Source organism: Cervus elaphus, unplaced genomic scaffold (assembly GCF_910594005.1).
Source record: "Cervus elaphus unplaced genomic scaffold, mCerEla1.1, whole genome shotgun sequence".
Classification (NCBI taxonomy): Eukaryota; Metazoa; Chordata; class Mammalia; order Artiodactyla; family Cervidae; genus Cervus; species Cervus elaphus.
In genome coordinates, this window is record NW_025316762.1 from 9833 (window position 1) to 33529 (window position 23697).

At 54.5% G+C, this 23697-nt stretch overlaps 1 protein-coding gene across 1 annotated transcript; it reads left to right on the forward strand.

The window, feature by feature from the left end:
* The first annotated feature begins 3 nt into the window (after positions 1 to 3).
* LOC122691379 (proto-oncogene tyrosine-protein kinase receptor Ret-like) lies at positions 4 to 22443 on the forward strand. The gene is made up of 16 exons (XM_043897955.1): positions 4 to 210; positions 1500 to 1695; positions 2976 to 3175; positions 5302 to 5560; positions 6275 to 6400; positions 7920 to 8030; positions 8846 to 8968; positions 9911 to 10176; positions 12659 to 12806; positions 14227 to 14334; positions 15530 to 15744; positions 15827 to 15949; positions 18069 to 18139; positions 19410 to 19547; positions 20595 to 20698; positions 22172 to 22443. Exons 1-15 carry the CDS (start codon positions 82 to 84, stop codon positions 20677 to 20679), a joined length of 2298 nt encoding a protein of 765 aa, XP_043753890.1. The 5' UTR covers positions 4 to 81; the 3' UTR covers positions 20680 to 20698; positions 22172 to 22443.
* The last annotated feature ends 1254 nt before the right edge of the window (positions 22444 to 23697 follow it).

Below are 23697 nucleotides of genomic sequence, written 5' to 3' on the forward strand. Positions count from 1 at the left end.
AGCCTGGAGGTGAGCACGCGCTGGACCCTGGACCGTGAGCAGCGGGAGAAGTATGAGCTGGTGGCCGCGTGCACGGTTCGCATGGGCATGCGCGAGGAGGAGGTGATGGTGCCCTTCCCTGTGACCGTGTACGACGAGGACGACTCTGCGCCCACCTTCTTCGGGGGCGTCGACAGTGCCAGCGCGGTGGTGGAGTTCAAGCGGAAGGAGGTGCCTATGCGTTTGTCTGGTGCTTCTCTAGTGTCTGTCATCTCTTTGTTGTGCATCTGGGTCTCTCCATTCGTCATTTGTTCCTCGGTCTATTCAGCTGTCCATCTAGCCATCCAGACATGTGGCTGACCATCACTGTGGTTATTCGTCTTTCATTTGTCCATCAGTCTGTCTGTTGGGGTTTTGTTGGTTTCCAGGACAGCTGAGGAGGAGAGAGGACCAGCCCCGCTGGCCCCGAGCTGACCTCTGCCCTGGGAAGCGGGTGAGGGGAGGGGTTGGGGTGCCGGTGGGGTTGAGGGTAAGGGTGCCCAGCCTCTGACTCAACCATCAGGGCTCGCATCAGAGGGGCACAACTGTGGTACTGCAGAGGCGGGGCACACTGCCCCAAGGAGACGGAGAGGACATCTGCCAGGAGGGTGTTCCCTTCTTCGGGCTGTCAGCCCCTCAAGGGAGGGCCAGTGAGTTCAGGGAGGGTACCCCGGAGTGGAGGAAGACAGGCCAGTGGATCCGGCAGGGGTGTCCCTGCGCCGCCCCTCCCATCGGGGCCCCGCCTTCCTCTTGCCTGTGCAGGCGGAGCGTGACTGCCACCTGCTGGGCCCTGGGCTGTCCTGCAGCCGGCAGGCTGGCGGGAGCAAGGGGAGGGTCGGGGTCGGATATGCTGTGGTTGCCTGCTTCTCTGGACACCCAGGGAGCAGGTTTGGTGGATGGATGGGCAAGAGGAAAGCACATGGAGTAGGGAAATGTCCCATGAGCCTGGCGGGGCAGCTCCATGGTAACACTGTGGAGCTTGGCCAGGAGTGAGAGCAGAGATGACATGTGGCTTTACTCAGAACCCCCCTCATGACCCCATCTAGCCTGGGGTACAGAAGAAGCTGTAGGAGAGCATTCTGGTGGACACTGTGCTTAGGTCCCAGCTCTGTCATCTGTCACTGCATGACATTGAGCTAACTTCTCCACTGTGCGGGGCCCAGCTTCCTGGAAGGAGAGTGGGGGTGCCCACTCTGCACTGTGGGGACCTGAATGAGGTCTTCCACAGAGCACCAGGGCATCTGTTCTAACCCATAATCATGGGAAGTCTGGAGATGCCATTGCACCTGTTGCAGAGGTGAGGTGCAGTGGCCCAGGAAGGGTGACAAGCAGGCTGGCTGGGGGCCCCTTGCAGCTTGAACCCTGGTCAGGCTGTCCCTGGAGCCAGCTCTGACCGCACACACCTGATCCACCTGCAGGGCACATGCCCTCCTATGGGCTCTGGCTTTCGGGGCCCTGACTGGCCCCCATATTCTTTGCAGGGCACAGTGGTAGCCACGTTACGTGTCTTCGATGCAGACGTGGTGCCAGCCTCTGGGGAGCTCCTGAGACGGTACACGAACACGCTGCTCTCTGGGGATGCCAAGGCCCTCCGGACCTTCCGAGTGGAGCACATGCCCAATGAGACCTTGGCCCAGGCCAACGGCAGCTTTGTGCGGGCAACCGTGCATGACTACAGTAAGAGGGGACCAGTGTGGCCTGACAGGGCCCCCTGGGGAACTGGCGACCTGCTTTCCTTGGGCAGGGCAGCACCCTGCACAAGTAGACACCTGTCCTGGCCCTCTCAGCCCCAGGTGGCCACCCCTTCCAACCCTCTTCCCAGCCTTTGTCTCTGCTGGGCTCACCTTGGCCACCTTGGTGGGTGTTTACAGGCTGTCCTTTCTCGCTGAACTGCCCCAAGGCCAAGGCTGACCCTGGCAGGACCCCCACCACACTACCCTGTGCTGACCACGCCAGGGCTCACCGCAACCTCCTAGGTGCCCAAGTGCCCAGGGATCCTTAACCACCCCCCCCCCAGCAACTCTCCACTAACAGGAGTTGATGTCCAGTAGCAGCTCTGTGCCCTCAAATTGGAGGGTTCTGGGATGACTGTCCTGTCTGACTTCTGAAATGTGCCCACCCTCAGGGCTAAGCACCACGTGCCCCCAGGGCTCACCTGCAGGATTGGGTGTCCTCATCAGTTGCCAAACCTCCCCACCTCCCTCGCCTGCTCTCCTGCCTATGTTTTGTAGGATCACCTTTCAAATATGCCACTTGTGCTTGGATCCTTGTTTGGAGGCCTGCTTCTGGGGAACCCAGGATCACTGGTGCCTTTACCCCTTTCTGCCTGACCTAATCCTATTTCCTGTCTTCTTCCTCACCAAGCTCTGATGACCTCTATTCTGTGCAAGGGAAAATGTCATCCTTGCCCCTGCACACTCACTCTGTATGCCATGTGCACCCAGAGATCCTCGCCTCCTTTGTACTCCACTAAATGGGGATCTTAGCCTTGGCACACGGTGACTGCTCAGGAGTGTGGAAGCTCCTGGGTGCTTGAGGCCTGTGGAATCTGAGGGTCCATAGGAGGCTGGTACTGTTGCGAGAAGTTCTCAGGGGCCAGGACGGTCTTTCTGGGACCTTGCTGGTGGTGGTGGTGGGTCTTTACCTGTGTGTCCTTGCCCTGACATGCATCTTTCTTATACACATGCACACACACACACACCTCACTGAGGTTACCTCCCAGCTGAGGAGGGTCTTCTGGGCTCAGCTCAGCACAGTGACTCACATTTAAAATATTTCAACCTTAGTGCCTACAGCCAGGTCTGTTGTCTGTGTACCGTGTGGGTAGAAGTACCTGTTGTCACACGTATGCCCATGTGTCCAGGGAATGCTTTGCAGGGGAGATGTGCAGCATCGTGGGGCAGTGGTCTCCACCCTGGGCAGGGCCCCTACCTATCATCACATGCCTCCACCTGCAGGGCTGGTTCTCAACCAGAGCCTCCCCATCTCGGAGAGCTGGGCTGTGCAGCTGGCCGTGCTGGTCAACGACTCAGACTTCCAGGGCCTGGGGGAGGGTGTCGTCCTCCTCCACTTCAATGTGTCCGTGCTGCCCATCAGCCTGAGCCTGCCCAGTGCCTACTCCTTCTCCGTGAGCCGGCGGGCCCACCGCTTTGCCCAGGTGAGCTCCTGGCCTCTTGCCAGCCTGGGGAGGGGAATGGAGGAGCAGGGACTCCCAGGATGGGGTCACATGGGGGACACCACCTCCCTGAGCACACAGAGTGGCCCTGGGGAGCAACAGGCACAAAGCCAAGGAGGCTAAGGCCGTGGGAGAAAGGAGTGGGGCTGGTGGGCTTTGTGGGCCCCTCTTTGCCCTCTCCCTTCTCAGCATGTTTACATTTTTTACTAATGAAAGAGCAGTGCCAGTTAAATCTATGCTGACTTGGAAAGACATTCCTGGTGAATGAAGTGGGAAAAGTAGTTTGCAGAAGTATTGGTCTTAGGTGGCTCCATATGTTCAAAACCAAGTCTTCATTGCCAGAAATTTCCAAGTGTGCAAACATAGGCATTAGTGGAGACCTCTGCAAGGAAAGACAGGAAGTGCTTCTATTTCCTACTTTCCTGCAAGTCTGTTTGCTAGAGCTTATTTTGCATTTGTCATCAGAAAATAGTGATTAGAAGTAGAAAAAAAGGGAAGTGGTAAGAATTCATCAAAAGGATATAAGGGATAGATAAGAGTGATCTCTTTTCCTCATATCAGCCAGTGTTTAACGTTTTGGTGCAATTCTTTCTAGAATGTTTCTCTGAAGCACTTTTTAAAGTTTACTTGCAGTTATGGCAGGCATGACTTAACATACTGCATTCTCCTAATGGCATAGCTGTGGCCATGTGCCCTTTAGAATATCCCATTTAGGGTCATCTCCTAATTAGGACAGTGGCTTTGCCAGTTTCTGTGGTTGGTTCCCATGCCACCTCCGCTCCTGGCAGCCACTTAGGACCCAGCACAAGAAGAGCCACATCCTTGGACGTGGCCAGGCCACCCCACTTGCCACCCCCGCCAGGCCTTTCCTGGAAGCAGAGGGCAAGGCTGGTGAGAGGTGACGAAGCAGGGGGCCCTGAGGGGTGTCCAGGGGGGCTGAGGCAGGCATAGGCATTGCCAGGGGTGTGTCAGCAGAGCCAGGCAGTGGGGAGGGTGATGAGGGCTGAGTGGGAGTGGGGTCTGAGAGGGCGGGCCCTGCCAGCCTCTGCAACACCGCCCACCCCTGACGACTAAGTCTTTCCCTGTGCCTGGACTCACGAGGGTGCAGAGACCCGAGTCTTGGCCCAGCCTTACACACACTGCTGTCTCTCACCAGCCCCCCCTTAGTATTCATGATTATAAATTGAAGGTGGTGATCTCAGGCAATTTTGAGGATCACAGGAGAAAGTGGAAGTGAACCTGCTCTGTACAAGGAAGTGCTCGGAGCCTAGGAGGTGGTTTTGTTGTGGTATGAGGAGTGGGCTTGGTGGAGCCTGGCTCTGCCCTGGGCCTGAGCAAGGCTGAGCAAGGGCCTGGCCTGTGGCTGCAAGCAGGGGGCCCTGTGCCATCACTGCCGCCAGGCCCGCAGCCCTCGACCTTGACTGGTCAGAGCTTCTGATCTCAAGCCCCAGCAGCCCTAACTCCACCTTGGGTGGTGAGGGAGGGAAAAGGAGAGTTCAGGCCCCAGTGACCACTGTGGCCATGAGGCATCCCTGGAGAAGTATCCCTTCTCTCCCAGGGGTTCCGGCCCAAGTCTCGGAGGAGGCTCCAGGACCTGGGTGGGACAGCAACCCTGCTGTGTGAATTATGGCCCGGGTGCTGTGCTCTGGCTGACCAGGCAGGTGACCCAGGCAGGACACTGAGGATGGACCCTAGTGGTGCCCAGAGCACGACGGCCCCTGCCCAGAGGGGAGGGAGGTGTGTGGGAGGCATCCAGGCTGCCTCTGTGCCCAAATGAGGGAGCAAGTGAGGGGTGAGCCGGGCAAGCCAGCAAGCGCCTCCCTGGAGGGCCAGTCCCTAAACCAAAGCCCGGCACCCTGTGTTCTTTTCACCTCCGGCTCCCAGGAGCAGGGATGAAGGGTGGTGTCACGGTCTGCGCAGGGCCAGGCCAGGCCAGGCAGGCAGATGGGTCTGCAGATTCCAGGGGCATGGAGGATGGGGAGATTGGGGGCCACCATCTCTGGGCTGAGTGGGAAACTGTCCTGGGACTCAGCTGGCATGGAGCCCCTCCAGCCACTGTCCCAGGTGGTCTACTCACCTGGCTAAGGGTTCCGTGATCCCATGCCTAGATTGGGAAAGTCTGCGTGGAAAACTGCCAGGAGTTCAGCGGCATCCAAGTGCAGTACAGGCTGCAGCCCTCCAGCGCCAACTGCAGCGCCCTGGGGATGGTCACCTCAGCTGAGGACACCTCGGGGACCCTGTTCGTGAATGACACGGAGGCCTTGCAGCGGCCCGAGTGTTCCCAGCTCCAGTACACAGTGGTGGCCACCGAGAAACCAACCCACCAGCAAGCCCAGGCCCTGCTGCTCGTTACCGTGGAAGGGATGTGTGAGTGCCCGGCTGCGGGAAGGGTCAGGGTGGATGGGGCGTGGCAGAGCCTCGGGCTGTTCCTGCAGAAGGGTGCCGTCCTATACCCCGTCACTGACCAGTGGGCTTTCTTGAGCCTCCTTCTCTGTAAGATGAGAAAACAGCGCACAGCTGCACTGGAAGGATGATGGGGGAGGTATGACACAGTTTAGTCCAGTGTGACAGCATTGTGGGTGGCCGCTGCTGCCCATCGCCTCTGTCAGCAGGACCTACCTGTGCACTTGTTTTAGGGCTGCCAGGTACAATATAGGACCCAGGTTGAGTGTGAATTTCAGGTAAACAACAAGCAATTATTGTGGTGTAAGTACATCTCGTGCAGCCTTTGCAGTGAATTAGAAGACAAACTCCCCTATGTCCCTGTGATATTAGGGCCATATTTACACAAAGCAGGTATTCACTGTTCTCTGAAGTTCAAGTTTAATTGGGTGTCCTGCGTGTCCCTGGATGAGTCTGGCCACCTCCCATCCCCACTCCATACTCAGCCCCTTAGCTGCCCCTGCTGTGTGACTATGATGCCACCCCTCCCCCAGCAGCCCCCTCACTACCCTGCGCCCCCAGAGTTTAGTGACTGCCTCCTCTCTGGGCTCAACTCGGGACAGCTCCAGCCAGTGCTGCCTGCACCCATGGGTGCCCATGGCAGGCTGGCCCCCCATGACTGCTTTCTGCCACCCCTAGACATGCCTGAAGAGCCTGGCTGCCCCCTGTCCTGCGTGGTCAGCAAGAGGCAGCCCGAATGTGAGGAATGCGGTGGCCTGGGCTCTCTGACAGGCAGGTGCGAGTGGAGACAGGGAGATGGCAAAGGTAGGCCCTGGGCAGAGCCAGGCGGTGGGGAGTGTGATGGGGGCTGAGGGGGAGTAGGGTCTGTGCATGCAGGCCCTGCCAGCCTCTGTGACACCCCCCACCCCTGCCCATCTAGTCCTCCCCTGCGCTTGGTCCCTGCCGTGGCTCCTGATGCCAGGAGAGGGTGGTCACGAGCGCAGGGAACAGAGAACCTTCCAACTGTTTATCACCGATGGGATCACAGGTGCCTGAGACTGAGCTCGCTCTGGACTTGAGAAGGTCGGGGCCAAAGTTGAGATGTGTGTGTTTTCTTTTTACTTTATTCTAAAATTCTGAATTTCTGTATTGGTGCCTAAACCAGATGGTAATTAACATGTATATATCCATTTCTCTACCCATATACACATAAATACATGTGCAGTTGTGAATGTGAAATTGAAAGTGTTAGTCGCTCACTCGTGTCTGACTCTTTGGGACTCTGTGGACTGTAGCCCACCAGGCTCCTCTGTCCATGGAATTCTCTGACAAGAATACTGGAGTGGTAGCCATTTCCTTCTCCAGGGACTGTCCCAAGCCAGAGATCAAACTCAGGTCTCCAGCATTACAGGCAGACGCTTTACTATCTGAGCCACTATATTCACCCAATGCCTTCTCTTTTTTTTTAACTTTTTATGTTATATTGGAGCATAGTTGATGAACAATGTTGTGTCAGTTTCCAGTGTACAGCATAGTGATTCAGGTATACATATACGTGTATATATTCTTTTTCGAATCCTTTTTCCGTTGAGGTTTTTATAGCATATTGAGCAGAGTTCCATGTGCTATACAGTAGGTTCTGGTTGGTTATTTTAAATATAGTGTGTATACATGTGTATCCCAAACTCCCTGACTATCCCTTCTCCCCACTCTTCCCCCATTCACCCAATGCTTTTAAACACATAGTTCACAGACACTTTTCGAAGATCTCTTGGTAATATTACTGTGCATCCAAGAAGTGGAGGAATTAAGGTAGACTACACTGTTGACATGTCATTTATGGTTGGCTTTACTTCATGAAAACACAAACCTTAAAATAATTCAAAATATCCAAAGTGGTCTTCAGAGAGGCTCTACCCAGGAGTTCCCAGCCCAGGGGACATGGACCCAAATAGGAGGGACCTGAGCAGCCTTGGGTGTGGACAGTAACTGGCTGCCAGCTGGGCCCACCAATCTGAGGGTCCCACCCACAGTGCAGCCTAGAGAGGGTCCCAGCCTCATCTGGTCTCTTCTGGCCTCTCTGATGTGAGCCTGGCACAGCTCTGGGACTGCCTGGCTCCTCTGGCCCCCACCATCCTGGCTGCCCTGTACCTCAGGGATGCCCTGCTGGTAGGGCTCTGTGTGTGATTCTTCTCTGCTCAGATCTCAGTTTGCTCTTCCTTGCAGGGGATGGGGTGGGGTACAGGGTTGACCTGGAAGGCCCTGGGGTATGACCCTCCTGGCTCTGCAGTCTGAACAGGGCAGCTGCTCCCTTGTGGTCATAACTGCCCACTCTGTGTTGTAGGGATAACCAGGAACTTCTCCACCTGCTCCCCCAGCATCAGGACCTGCCCCGATGGACACTGTGATGCCGTGGAGAGCAGAGACCCCAACATCTGCCCCAAGGACTGCCTCCGTAAGCAGCCCGATGAGCCTGCACCGTGACTCTGAGCGAGCAGGAGCCTGATTGGGTGGGGGGAGTAACAAGCTAAAGGGGCTTGGACTCTCACCTGCATTTCAGCCAGACCAGCCAAGCTTCTGGGTTTTGCGTGCTGAGCCCTTTCCTAACATTTTTTTTTAATAAAGGCGCTCCTCCCCCCAAATTAGAGCTTGCTGGCTTGACCCACACCCTTCCAGTGTTGCTCTAGCCAACTCATGGGGCACGACTCCCTGTCCCCCGTTTTGCTGACTGCCAGCTGCCCCCTCTGCCCCTTTTCTGCTTCTGAAAAGTAACCAAGTGTGGACCTTGACCTGGGCCCAGGGCAGCCTGTGGGTTCCTCCTCTCACCTGCTGCAGCCAGGGAGCTGGTTTGGGGGCTCATCATGCTGCAACTGGGGCTTCCCAGATGGCGCTAGTGGTAAAGAAACCCACCTGCCAATGTAGGAGATGCGCAGGTTTGATCTCTGGATTGGGAAGATCCCCTGAAGAAGGGCCTGGTGACCCACTCCAGTATTTTTGCCTGGAGAATCTCATGGACAGAGGAGCTTGGTGGGCTACAGTCCACAGTGTTGCAAAGAGTCGACCTGACTGAAGCGACTTAGCACACATGCATGCATGCTGAGGCTCTTGCCTGGGGTGACCTAGACTTCTGATCTCACTGTGCTCCCTGGGCGTGAGAGTGCTGACATCAGGTGGGGAGGGGCCTCTCATGATCCTGTCTGGTGGTCCTGGCTGGCCAGGTCCCCCTGGAGGCTGAGAGTGGGCTGCTGAGTGGGTGGTGTCTGTCCTCAGGGGGCGGCAGCATCATTGGTGGGCACGAACCTGGGGAGCGCCGGGGGATTAAAGCTGGCTTCGGTATCTGCAACTGCTTCCCTGAGAAGAAGAAGTGCTTCTGCGAGCCGGAGGATAGCCAAGGTGCATTGGGGGTGGGGGGGTGGGGGGCACAGCTGGCCGGGATCCCCACACCTCCCTGAGCCTCCAGGGAGCAAGGGAGAAGATTGCAGGAAGGAAGAGAAACCTAGGAGATCTTCCTCCTTCCCTGGGGTCTTGGTTCCCCCATGTGTGCAGACAAGGAGCTGGCTCAAGGCTACTAAGACTGCCTTGTGGCCCGAAGTTCCTTTTTTTTTTTTTGGCAAGGCTTATGGGATCTTAGGTGCCCAACCAGGGATTGAATCTTGGCCACAGCCGTGAAAGCTCCTTGTCCTAACTGCTGGACCACCAAAGAATTCCCTGGCCTCAAGTTCTATAATAAAGATTGGGCTGGAAAACTAGTTATTCCACCAAATAGCTCAGCATCTCCTCAGACTGTGCCTGTGTAGAGCCTTTCCTGGGCCTGTGGCATTGGCCAGCTGGGTCCCCCCTCCCAGCACCCTCCAGGTGCTTCTTCTAGAACAGGGGGGCCCCACTGAACACATGGGGAGCTTTTCTGGCATTTGGGTGGTCATTGCATGGCCCAGATCCTGGGCCACTTGTCTTTCCTCTCCACTATATATTGAACATGAAGAAAATACAGAAGATATTAGGAATGCAGGAGAAGAACTTCTCCCACCCCCCGGGCCCCTGGGCCTCTGGCTTCAGTGCAACGTTCCAGGGTGGGGGAGGTGCAGGGGTGCACAACCTCTGGTGTGTGACCTCAGGCAGGATGTTTATAAATGCTCATTCCTTCCAGAAAAGGGCAATAATAGTCTCTTGTAGCAAAAACATACAGAACAGTACCTGCCATGGGTCAGGAGTGTTGGCAGGCAGCTCACAGTCGGTCACAGCAGCCACTTCCTGGCTGTCACAGGTGTGGCTCTGTTGGGTATTGGGGGTCCCCCTTGTGGGGTGTCTACTCTCACAGCCCCTACTCGCCCGCAGACACCCTGCGTGATGACCTCTGCTGCACAGTGATCACGGCAGCTGTGGTCTTCTCCATCGTATCTGTGCTGCTGTCTGTGCTGCTGTCCACCTTCTGCATCCACCGCTACTGCAAGAATGCCCACAAGCCGCCCATTGCCTCGGCTGAGATGACCTTCTGTCGACCCGCCCAAGCTTTTCCGGTCAGCTACTCCTCATCTGGTGCCTGCCGGCCCTCTCTGGACTCCATGGAGAACCAGGTCTCAGTGGACACCTTCAAGTTCCCGGTGAGGTTCTCCATGTGGCAGCAGGGCCAGGGAGGCAGCCCTTCCAGGTAGCCATGTGGGTAGCCTCTGGTCTAGGGCAGCTGGGGAAGGAGGGGGGGACAGAAGGGGCAGGGCCCTTGGGGTTGTTGCATCCTTGCCTGCCAGGAGGACCTCGTGAGCTTCCAGCTGTCTTCTAACCTCCACCGAGATGTCTTTCAGGGAGGGCAGAAGGCAGGGGTGGGGCAGAGAGCGTGAATCAGTGTGGAAAAGGATGGGTGTGGATTTAAATGACTGAGATCTGGGCCATTAGGCTCCAAGGAGAGGGCAGGCCATGCTGTACCCACCTAAGATATCTCCTACGGAGGCCCCAAGTGCTGGAGGATGCAGCCTTGGGGGAGGCCCTGAGGAGGAGTGTGTGGGTTTTATTCTCAGAAGGTAGGACCACCCTAGGGCTGGAGGCTGATGTTCTGCCTTCATTTCCACGGGTCGCTCTGCTGGGGAGTCTGTTGGGTAGGAGCCCCATGATGAAACACTGTCCCCATCCAGGCGAGAGAGACTGGCAGGTGGGGGGCCTGGCCGCAGCCAGGAGGGGATTCTGTCTGTGGCTTGGAGAGTGGGGTTGCTGAGAGGCCTCTCAGGCACCATCAGGGGAGCCTGGCCCCAGGACTCTGTGACTGGCCTGCCAAGAGGGGAGAATCAGCCCAAGCCTCCTCCTCCATGACATGGTCTGGGCCTGCAGTTAGTGTGGGAGGCTCAGACACCACCTCCTGCCCGGCCAGGCTGCTCCTCCGCCTGTCTGCCCTCCAGTGTTTTTGCTGAGGAGACTGAAATACTATGGGGACTGGGGGCTGGAGACCTCCCACCTGCTGAGTGTTTGGAACCAGCAAAGTCAGGAAGGAGGCCTCTGTGGCCACCACATCTGGGAATGGCCCTCGTGGCCCAGGGACGAGCCATTTGATTCCCTTATATGCCCTGACGGTTTGTGCTGAGACACACAATGAGAGAGGTTCTTCTGTGGGGGGGGGGGGGGGCCACGGACCACTTTCAGCCTCTAGCCCAGAGTGCAGAGAAGCCAGAGCTGGGCCGGAGGCCCAGGACCACACTGACCAGCTCTGAGGTCTTAGACACATTATTCGACCCTTTGGCCTTAGTTCTGTCTTACATAAAGTGGGGAGGACACTTTGGGGTTTTAGCACTTTTAAAGAGAAACAAATGAGAGATATCCCCTCTTAGCCCAGTCTTTATGTGCAGTCAGCTGTTATCCAGTGCAGTGTGGACACCAGGGTGGTGGTGACTCTGTTGTCACCTTTGAGCCTGACTATGGATTCTTGGTAGAGGAGGAAATGGCAACCCACTCCAGTATTCTTGACTGGAGAATCTCATGGACAGAGGAGCCTGGCTACAGTCCATGGGAGTCAGACACGACTGCCTCTTTTGCAACTTAAAGAACAAACAACATGGGTTATTGGGGAAGCTGAGACACCAGGACACCTGGGGAGCTGGCTGGAAGGCGCCCCTGGCCGTGGTGCTTAGAGGAGCCTGCCTCTGCTCCCAGACGTAAGAACACAGGGTTCTGGTCCCTGGGGGGGGGGCAGTGGGTCACCAGTGTGTGTCTGTGGGTTAGGCGAGCCTGCCAGGCACATCATAAGCAGCCCCTGGAGCCATGCCCACACCCAGCCACAGCAAGACTTGGGGACCTGGGCATCCAGTGCTGACGGGAAGGCAGGTTCCAGACAGGCTTCAGCATCCCCAGAGTTCAGGTCTTCGAGCCAGTCTTGGGGTCTGGGAAGACCCCACCCCAGAGGGGTCTTCAGTGGGCATGGTGTGTTGGGAAGGCCGGTGTGTGCAAGTTCTGGCCAGTGGCTGGGCTGTGGGAGGAGCAGACTCTTCCACACATTGTCAGGGAGGGATGGGGGGGTACCTGAGGGGCACAGTGGTAACTTTCTAGAGGCTGCCACACCAGGAAGGTGTTCTTGACACCCCATCCTGTAGCTGGGAGTGCAGGGCTGGTAGGCAACTGGGGCCACAGCTGCCACTTGAGTTCTCTTGGAAGTCCTGGAGCCTGGGCCACTGTCAGTGCCTGGTGTCCAAAACAGAGGTGGTGCCATGAGGCTTGGGCCTGAGTCCCAGGGAAGAGGCTGTGGTCCCCCTGTGAGCACCTGTGGGTGCTGAGTAAACCCTGACTCTCTCACTGGAGATACCAGGCCCTGGGCCTGAGGTGGCCCAGGGCATCTATAGTAGATGGAGGCCAGTGAGGGTATGAGCATACGGAGTCCAGCCAGTCTGTGGCAACACCTGCCTTCCTGTGGGGGGACGCATCTTGTCATGGCACCTCAGGGCCTGACTGTGGGGTCTTGCCCTTGGACATGGTGACTGTCACCTGTCACTTCAGGTGACAGTTGGCCGTCTGCACATGGAGCTTGTCCGCCGGCTCTTGCCTTCTTCCTTTCTTCTTACCTTCGCCATCTCTCTTCCCTCTCTTTTTCCTTCAAACCCAATGTAGGAGGATCCCAAGTGGGAATTCCCACGGAAGAACTTGGTGCTTGGAAAAACTCTGGGAGAAGGTGAATTTGGAAAAGTGGTCAAGGCCACAGCCTTTCGGCTGAAAGGCAAAGCAGGGTACACGACTGTGGCTGTGAAGATGCTGAAAGGTACGTGCCCAGGCAGTACACAGGGGGCTCTGCCACTCACACCTGCGGGGGCCCCAGTGGGTGGATGAAGCCCTTATGACAGCCAGGACTCTGGCAATCAGCCTGCTGCCTCCTGAAGAACCAATACGCCTCCCCTGCTCTTCTTGAGTGGCTGCAGTCTAGGGACCTCCACCATGGATGATGTGGGCTGGTGTGGTCCCTGGAGAAGCAGGGTAAGACATTCCTCCCTTGAAAGCTTTCAGAGCCATGTTGCTTGTGTATCAATGTTGGGTAAAGATCCGAGTTTAAATTAAAAGCCCTTAAGTTCAAAACCGACAGCTCTCCCCACCTCAGTCTGCCCCATTAATTTCTTTCGCCAAGCGTCCACTGAGGTCCTGGTGAAGAGACCACCTGTAAGGACTGGCCCCTGTCCCCCAGGTCCCTGCCTTTCCCAGTCCCCATCCCCCCCAGCCCTTAGTGGGCCAGCACTGCCCCAGTCTTAGCACATGCTGGGTATCCTCACTGCTGCTTCTCAGCAGGGACTGGGTAGACAGTCCTCTGCCATGGCTGAGTTCTGCCTCAGCTTGACCAACTGAGGGCCCAGTGGCCATGTGATGGGCACATTTTAGGCTGATGCACTCTGATGTTCAGCAGTCGGGGAGCCATGCAGTGCCGGGTACTTTTGTGTACTTACCCAGGCCCTCAGACTGGGGTTGCCCCTTGTCTATGAGACCCCAGGCCCTAAGAGGGCACAGTGAGACTGGCCCTGGGTCACTCATGTGTGGTCCAAAGGGTTCCAATGCCCCATCTTGCAGCTGTCTTCTCATTTCCAGACAAGTCTACAGCCAGAGGCAGTGGCACAACTGGGCAGTGGGATGTGGGGCCATGACCCAGGAGGACAGTTGGCCAGGAGACCTCCACACCCAAGCTCCTGAGCACAACTATCTCTGCCCTTGGAAAACACACACTCAGCATGGCAAGACGACTTCTGTGAAGTCTCATGGCCTTCACCTTTCTCCAGGGCCTCACCCCCCTTTGCCAAGTGCTTGGTTGGCAGGTGTTTGGGGACACCAGGGAGTCCCTTTACCTCCCCAGAAGGGTTAATGAAGGGTTAACGCCACTGTCTTTGAGAGATGGTGATTGCAGGGAAATAATGCCATTTGCATGCATAGCCCAGCCCAGAAGGCTTTCCATGGAAAGACTCTGCTCACATGGAAGTGCGCTCCTCTGGTTCTTACTCCCTGTAGGCAATTGAGGCCGCTGTTGACCCTCCCATGGGCTGAGAGTAGCTCCAAGCAGTGAGGTCCTGGCAGGCCTCAGTCTGAACCTGAGTAGGATGTCTGGGAAGGAGACAAGTCTGTGTAGACCCCTCGTTTGCGCCTGTGACCCAGCATGGTGGTAGCAGGGACTTTGTGACCTGCTTTGTTTCTGTGCATTTCAGAGAATGCCTCCCCAAGCGAGCTGTGGGACCTGCTATCAGAGTTCAACCTCCTGAAGCAGGTCAACCACCCGCAAGTCATCAAGCTGTACGGGGCCTGCAGCCAGGATGGTAAGACCAGCCGGGGACTAGCAGCTGCTGGGCACAAGCCAGGGGCTCTGGGCTGCTCCATTCTGCATTCTCCCTCATCCCCATCCTTTTCTTCTCTGGCACCTGTCCTCTCTCTTCCTGGAAGCATGGTTTCTCTGGCTCTTGCCTGAAACTTGTGTGTCAGTGGACCATGAGGGCTGCCACAGGAGTGTTCCCTGGGGTCTCTGGCGACATCCTGGTTGTCAGCACCCTGCCCCAGGCTGAGCCCTTAAGACAGGGAAGTCCAGAGATGAGCAGTGTCTCCTGGGCACCTACTAGATATGCCATAACCTCCAGGTGATCTCAACCCCACCCCAGCCTGGGGTGGCAAAGGCAATGGCAGATCATTTTTCACATAAGAGCATTTTGCTCTATTAGTCTTCCAAAACTGCTTTGCCACCCTGGGGGCCTCCCACTTTGTGTGTGTGTGTGTGTGTGTGTGTGTGTGTGTGCATGTGCGCGTGGGTGCATGTGTATTTCGGGTGTGAGGGAGATGGGAGGCCGACAGGGAGAGAGCAGCAGGGGCACCAGTAGCACTCAGGGCCGGGCCTCGGGGAGGACTGTGGCCTGAGAGCAGGCAGGGCAGGGAGAGGGTGGCCAGGGGCAGTCCAGAACCTCTGCCTCCATCAGCTGTCCCCAGGCCATACTGTGGCAAGACCAGGGGTACAGAAAGTTCCTGACATCCGAGCAGCAGTGGTTATCTCCCAGGGCAGCTTCAAATGCAGTGACTGCTTGCCCTGGACACCCAGGAAAGAGGTTGTGGTCAACTGTCCAGGCAGCTGGCTTTGGAATCCAAAGCCCCTGCAAGATGGAGGAGCTTCCCAAGTGGCACTAGTGATAAAGAACCTGCCTGCCAATGCAGGAGATGTAAAAGACTTGGGTTCAATCCCTGAGTCAGGAAGATCCCTTGGAGGGGGACATGACAACCTACTCCACTCTTCTTGCCTGGAAAATCCCATGGACAGAGGAGCTTGGCAGGCTACAGTCTATAGGGTCACAAAGAGTCAGACATGACTGAAGTAACATAGTGCTGCAAGGTGGAGAGCAGAGTGATGGGAGAGTGAGCTGAGGCTTGAGTCCTCAGGCTGCTGGAAGCGATTGCCCCGTGCTGGCCCAACTTCTGCCTGCCCAGGGTCACCTAAGCAGCCAGCCCACGTACCTACTGCTCTGCCCCTAGGGCCACTGCTCCTCATCGTGGAGTATGCCAAGTACGGCTCCCTGCGGGGCTTCCTCCGAGAGAGCCGCAAGGCGGGACCTGGCTACGTGGGCAGCGGGGGCAGCCGCAACTCCAGTTACCTGGACAACCTGGAGGAGCAGGCCCTGACCATGGGCGACCTTGTCTCCTTTGCCTGGCAGATCTCACAAGGGATCCAGTACCTGGCTGAGATGAAGGTGCGTGCCGCCCCAGCCCCGCGCCCCCTCCGCCAGCGATTGGCCCGGGGTTCAGGGGTCCCTGCTGTTGTCTTTTCCACAGCTTGTCCATCGGGACTTGGCAGCCAGAAACATCCTGGTAGCCGAGGGCCACAGGATGAAAATCTCAGATTTTGGTCTGTCCCGAGATGTTTATGAAGAGGATTCCTACGTGAAGAGGAGCAAGGTACCAGGCTCTGGGGTGTGATGGCCTGAGGGCAGAGGGCATGGTCAGGGAGCCCACAGGGTGGGGACAGATTTTGATCTGAGGAAGATAAAGCGGGTTTTTAGAGTGCAAACTTCCAGTCCTCATCCCCGAACTCTTTCCTAGTCCTGGGTCCCCAGAGACCCAGAGCAGGACTCAGTCTTGAGCCTGTTCCTTCTCTTCCTCACAGCCACACGTGCTGTTTTGGAGCTCCCTGCTGGGAGTGGGGTTCCTGCAGCTTCTCTCACTTTTCATCACTATCACTTCTAAAGGTCACCCACCACTGCAGAAATAACAATCTTCTTGTCTGCAGTTGCTCCTCTCACTGCTGCAGAGTGAAGGTCACTGTTTTACTTTCTGTGTAACTTTAGTCCTTTGCTTGGGGAAAAGAAATGAATTAAACCCAAGCTTGCTAGTCATTCTTTACAGAAAGGATTGAACCACTTTACAGCAGGGTATGCTCCTGGTCCAAGGGCCTAGGAACGGCTGACTAAGTGAGTTTGGAAGGCAATCAGGAGGATCCTGGAGACAAAGTCCAGAGTTACAGTGTAGAGATTTGGGAAGCTTTTTCCAAGTCACTAAAACAGGTGGTTCGGGGACCTTCTTGGGAAACCTGGTTCCCTGGTATGGTCCCCTTCCCTGTGACATTGGTCTTGACTTTCTTGGTGCTGCTATCCTCCCAACCCCTTTCTAGTAGCCTCCCTGTGACAGACTAGACAGGGAAGATCACAGGCCCCCTCAAGACACACAGCTAAGCTGGCATTCAGAACAGATGCTGCTCAAAAAGAAAAACACAGAAAGCCACGACATACACTTCAGCTTTGCTCTGAGGGGCGAGTGAAGCCCAGGTGCTCCTGGGGCTGTGAGGATGACATTTGATTTCTTGTGGGGTTTCTGTTGTGACAGCACATCTTAGAAGTGCTGAAGGGGAAGTGGAGAGGGGTGCTCCCTACCCCGTGGAGGGGGCTGGATGGAACTTCCTGTTGATGCACTGGTCCTCGGGAAGGCCCTGTGTCACCCAGCAAGGAAGCACAAGGTGCCCAAGCTCGGCCCCTGAGAGCACAGCCTGCAGGTTGCATTGTTAGAAACACACACCCTCGAAGCAGTCACACTTCATGTAGGGTATGAATCCTAAATAGTACTTTAAAAAAAAAAAAAGAAGTACAATAAATGCATTAAAATCCAAAGCAAATGCCTTTTTTTTAATTGATTGTGCCTTGATGCTGACCTGTTTGTTGTTGTTTAATCGATCAGTCGTGTCTGACTCTTTGCGACCCATGGACTGTAGCCCAGCAGGATCCTCTGTCTATGGAATTCCCCAGGCAAGAATACTGGAGTGGGTTGCCATTTCCTCCTCCAGGGTATCTTCCTGACCCATGGATCAAACCCGCATCTCCTGCACTGCAGGTGGATTCTTTACCACTGAGCCACCAGGAAAGCCCGCTGATCTATTTGTACCAAAAAGCTATTTCTTAAGTTGCATTAGAAAGGATTTGTTAGGTTGAACTCCAGCCTCTCCATGGTGGAGGACAGTCTTTTAGAGGATGCTAAAAGGGCCCTGGGATAAAATAAGGGAAAAATCAGACTCAAGACACTCACATTGATTTCTTCGCTCAGAGCTTCTTAGAAAGGCCTTTAGTGTGTTCATTTGTGTCAGAAATTCCCAAGATGGAAACACTGGATGTTGGCTTCCCAGACCCCTTCACCCTCAGAAATCAGGGGAGATCTTGATGGAAGTGCTTCCAGCCTACCCACTGGGCAGCACCCAGGGTGCAGTGCCCCTGATCTCCCGAGAAGTGACCACAGTGGGGCCTGGCTTGCACTTAGCATCAATTCCTTGGGATGTGGTGCATGACCAGCACACCTTGTATAGCTGTGGGCAGGCCGACTGACTCCCTCGGGGGTCTCAGCCAAGCCTAGGAAGGCGGGGCTAGGACTCCAGCCCCTGTGAGGCTGGGCTGCTGGCCTCTACCCAGGAACACACTGGAGTCATTACTCAGTGTTCCCTAAGAGCTGAAAGAGCCTGAGATGTGTCCCCCACACACACCAGTTCCTAGGATCTCAGAGCAACGTTAATGCCTTTCTTTCACTCCTTCCTTAGGGTCGGATCCCAGTCAAGTGGATGGCCATTGAGTCCCTCTTTGATCATATCTACACCACCCAGAGTGATGTGTGAGTCTGGGTGTTGCCTTCCTGGGGTGGAGGTTACATGTATGCACCTGTCTGGGCAGCTCTGCTGGGGAACAGAGTTGCCCTGAGTCCCTGTCAGCTCATTCCAGCCGTCCAGAGTGACCTCCCCAAACTGGGGGGCTGTGGATGGGGAAGCTTTGTGTACTCACACAGCAAATGGCAAAGGCCCAGGCAGTAGTTCTGAGTGCCACGGTGGAATGCATGAGGATGTGAGCCATAGCTGCAGCCCCCTTGCCTCCCCCACCTCCCCTGCCCTCTCTTTGGACATCTCAGTGACACACAGTCCCAGCTGAACAGTTCCCTCTCTGTGAGCCTGAGTGTGAGCGGGCTTCAAGCAGGTCCCTGGAGACTGGTCCCCACCCAGAGACAGGTTTAGGGTGGAGTGACCTTGAATGGGTTTCCGGTACCCAAACTGCTCCAAGACCAAAACTCAAGTCTTCCAAGTCCAACTGCATTCTCAATTGTTTTGAAAACCACAACAGACTTGTTTCCAAATGTTCTGCTGTAAACAGCCTTGCATGTTTTAAATAAAGTAGGCTGTGAAAAGGCAATTCTTAAACAGTTTTAACAGCTGTGTTCTGATTACCAAGTGGACTGTAAAACAACTGGAAATGCAGGGGAAAGCATAATGAGACTAAAAGTCAATGGGGCCCCACCATCCCAAAATAACTACGGCCAGCACTCACAGGCCTTGCCTAGAGTTGTCCGTGGCATGCAGGCATTCTTTATTACTGTAAACGGGCTTGTGTGATAATGCTGTTTTGTGATGATTTTGTCCCCACTTGACAGTAAATTTTCCCTCACAGTTGATATTTTCCCATTGCAGTGTTTTTTCCTTTTAACATCTTATGAAAATTTCCAGGCACACAGAAAAGGTGAAGGGGTTTTGCAGAGTGCCCTGGTGCCCTGTGGCCTCAGTTTGACCTGCTTTTCACTGTGCTCATTTGCATTCCCTGTGCCGTCTCTGATGCTACAGAGCTTCACCTCAGGAGTCAGCCACCTGCCCTTTTTGGATATGGGGGCTGAGCTTGGGCAGCAGCTTGCCAGGGGGTTGGGGCAGGGCAGGCAGACACCTGGTCCCGCCTCCATTCCACTTCCATCTGTCTGGTCAGCCTAGGCTGAAACTGTGGGCACTTGGACCACTCTCTGTACAGGGAACTCGGGTCCTGTTGCTGCCCAGGGGGAGGATATCTGGGGCGCTGAGGATGCCACAGACTCAGTGCAGTCGCTCATTGGCCCTCTGGTTCTGCAGGTGGTCCTTTGGTGTCCTGCTGTGGGAGATTGTGACCCTGGGCGGCAACCCCTACCCTGGGATTCCTCCAGAGCGGCTCTTCAACCTTCTGAAGACAGACTATCGGATGGAGAGGCCAGACAACTGCAGCGAGGAGATGTGAGCATGCTTTCTCTGGTCCAGCCTCCCCAGCCACTGACACTCCAGGTTTTGGAGGGGTGGGGTCATGCACACTCATCCTTTCCCACTGCTGGGCAGCCCTGGGTGCCAGCCCTAGGCGAGCTGGGCAGCTGGAAGCAACGGGCTAAGACAAAGGCACAGATGACAGAGAACCACCCTTGGGCATGATGGCAGATGCTGGGGACCCAGATTCCACTGGGGGCTGGGTGGGCCTCCTGGGGGGACTTACAAGCTGAGGGGGAGCAGGACCCCAGGAGAGGTGGTGGAAGGATGAGGGAGCAGCTTCAGTCTAAGGCTAGAGACCTGTCCCAGGATGCTTGGGGAGGGGCAGGTAATTCAGAATGGCCCCAGGGGTACATACAGGGGAGCGCCCAAGTGGAGACACCAAGGCAGACAAAGAGCAGGCAGATGGCACCTGGACTTCAGCTTGAGGGCACCAGAATCTTCTCATCAAATGGTGGTTCCATCAGATGATCCTTGGAGAACAGGTTGAGAACACATGAGAAGGGGGTCATCCATAGTTAGACACACACTGGTCCATTCATTCTACAAAGTCTGTCATGCACCTGCCATGTGCCTGGCTCAGGGCTGTGGGAGTGCAAGGGTGAGTAGGTGCTGCCTCCCTGGGCACCCTAGACTGGCAGGCACAGGCCCAGCACTCACCCACAAGGTGGCCCCTGCAGCCCTGCCAGAGCCCCAGGGGAGGGAGGGAGGGAGGTGCAAGACAGAGTGTGCTTGGCAGGTTTTTGTGTTCATACACAGTTCATCCTTCATAAGAGTTTTAAGGACTGGCATTTCTGCGTTAGCTGCCATAACAAGCATGGCTGGACCACAGCGCCAGACACTGTGAGCCCCTGCTGACCCATCATACCCTGGCCCAACTCAGAGAAGGATGTCAGTGACACAGGAACAGCTTTGGGATTTTGGACCAGAGCCTCTGGGGCCCAGGTGCACTGTACTGGGTGTGGTGGTTGTGACTGGGCAATCCTTGCTGGATTGTCACCACCCACCTGTTTGTCTCACCAGGTACAGTCTAATGCTGCAGTGCTGGAAGCGGGAACCAGACAAGAGGCCAGTGTTTGCCGACATCAGCAAAGACCTAGATATCTAAGATGATGGTTAAGAGCAGAGTGAGTACCCGGAGCCAATCCCTGGTGCCACTTCCCTCACCCCAGTTCATGGAATTCCCAATACAAAGGCAGAGTGCGGCTGTGCAGAGTGAGATGGTCATGTCGTCTCCTGGTAGGGGGCAGGGCAGACTGGGGGCAGGGGGGGGGGCGGGCACGAACCTTTATCCTTAATCCAGGCCTCTTGGACTTCTTGAAATTAGGGAGAAACCAGGATTTTTACCTTGACACTTAGGAAGAGCCCTCCACAGACAGGGGTGGGAAGAAGATATGCCAAAGCCAAACAAAATTATTTTCAATAATGGAACTTGAGGAAGTAAAGTTGGAATGAATGTGTCCTAAATTCAGATTCTATGAAGGGTCTGGCTAGGGGTGGGAAGTGAAGGGAGCAGTGGAAACTGTGACAAATAGTAACCTACCAGCTGGCTCTGAAGGACCTGTTACCATAGACAATGTAACCTGTAGGAATAAGAGTGCCAGCATGCCAGGGCTTTTTAAGGGATGTTTATGTTTCCCAGTTTTTATAGCAATTTCCAAAAGCTCAGTGTGGGCCAAACAACATATCTGTGTGCCTCCAGTTTACAACTCTAGGTGATAGAGGAAATCAACACAGTTTTCACTAATATTGATTGGGCAATGGGCTGCCTCCTGTATTCTGCCTTAGATGCTGGGGATGCAAGTAAAGAAAATAGACACAGACCTTGCTTGCCCTCTGGTGGTTTCATCCTTAAATTGACACAGTTACTGAAAGTTGTCATTTCTCCAAACATGGAAGGCAAGATGCATGGACTGGGCCCCTTGGAATAAAACCCAACCTTGGTGTATCGTTTGGGCACATCCTATGATTTGCCCTAAACAGAGGTAATAGCTGATGCCTACAAACAGCTTTCCTAGAACAGTGCTGAGAACCAGCCAGAAACACACTGGAAGCATTCTTGACACCTTTAACCAGGGCAGTGGAAGTAGCCGGTCCTCACAAATCATCCTGCTTGGGAGCTGAAGCCTCTAGCAGCATCTTATGCAAAACCCACACCGATGACTCAGATTTCTTGGTCCTGACTTGATATTGGAGATGGCAGGAGTGCCTGGAGGGAAGCCAGAAAGTGTGGAGCAGATGGGGAATGTGTCTTGGCCTTCCCACATGAGTCACGGGACTGCAATCCCAGAGCCTCAGGTTTTATAAACAGGCCTGTTCTCCAGTGCTGGGCCTGGTGCCCCTAGCGCTGCAGAGAGAGGACCAGAACAATGAGGGAACACATTTCTGCCTCCAAGAGGTGATTTTCTGTGATGAGGACCAGAGGCTGGGGGAACTCATGCTGACAGACCTGGCCAGGGGCTCAGATCTGGCGAGAGGTTGATAGGTGCGGGGTGGGACTCGGCTGGGGCTTCTGCTATCAGGCAGGGCGGGGGTGGGGAGGGGTGGGCATGTCCAGCAATGACCTGCTCCAGGAGTGACCAGGTCTCTCTCCCTTCCAGGACTACTTGGACCTGGCCGTGTCCACCCCATCCGACTCACTGTTGTATGATGATGGCCTGTCAGAGGAGGAGACACCCCTGGGGGACTGTAATAATGTTCCCCTCCCTCGCACCCTCCCCTCCACATGGATTGAAAACAAACTCTATGGTAGAATTTCACATGCATTTACTAGATTCTAGCCACGTTGTTCCTGCTCTCTGCACTGTCCTTACTCTCTGTAATGCTTTTTAAGAGTGTTTCTGGTTTGAATGAAACCAAAGTCTGCTCTGAACCTTTTTGTTTGTAAATGTCTGACTTTGCATCCATTTACATTTAGGCATTTTTTTTAAAACTATGTTTTTTTTAAAGGATGTGAAAATATGTGTGATGATCACATTGCCCAGCAGCTTAAGATGATAGAGGAGAGGGCGGGGCAGAACTCTCAGGGGATTTTTTTTTTTTTTGGCTCCTCGCATTTTTCACACCTTTTCATGCTCCTCGCATTTTTCACACCTTTTCATGCTCCTCGTCTTTTTTTTTTTTTTTTGCTCCTCGTATTTTTCTCCCCTTTTCCTGCTCCTGGGATTTTTCACACTTTTCTTGCTCCTCGTATTTTCACACTTTTGATGCTCCTGTTATTTTTCACACTTTTCTGCTCCTCGTATTTTTCTGTTTTTTTTTTTTTTTTTTTTGCTCTTCGTATTTTTCTCCCCTTTTCCTGCTCCTGGGATTTTTCACACTTTTCTTGCTCCTCGTATTTCCACACTTTTGATCCTCCTCTTATTTTCCCCCCTTGTCTGCTCCTCGTATTTTTCTTTTTTTTTGCTCCTCGTATTCTTCTCCCCTTTTTCTTCTCCTCGTGTTTTTCCCGCTTTTCTTGCTCCTCGTATTTCCACACTTTTGATCCTCCTCTTATTTTCCCCCCTTGTCTGCTCCTCGTATTTTTCTTTTTCTTTTTTTTTTTTTGCTCCTCGTATTCTTCTCCCTTTTTTCTTCGCCTCGGGTTTTTCAAACCTTTCTTGTTCCTCGTATTTCCACACTTTTGATCCTCCTCTTATTTTTCCCCCTTTTCTGCTCCTCGTATTTTTCTTTTTTTTTTTTTTCGCTCCTCGTATTGTTCTCCCCTTTTTCTTCTCCTCGTGTTTTTCCCACTTTTCCTGCTCCTCGTATTTCCACACTTTTGATCCACCTCTTATTTTCCCCCCTTTTCTGCTCCTCGTATTTTTCTTTTTTTTTTTGCTCCTCGTATTGTTCTCCCCTTTTTCTTCTCCTGGTGTTTTTCCCACTTTTCTTGCTCCTCGTATTTCCACACTTTTGATCCTCCTCTTATTTTTCCCCCTTGTCTGCTCCTCGAATTTTTCTTTTCTTTTTTTTTTTGCTCCTCGTATTGTTCTCCCCTTTTTCTTCTCCTCGTGTTTTTCCCACTTTTCTTGCTCCTCATATTTCCACACTTTTGATCCTCCTCTTATTTTCCCCCCTTTTCTGCTCCTCGTATTTTCTTTTTTTTTTTTTTTGCTCCTCGTATTGTTCTCCCCTTTTGCGTCTC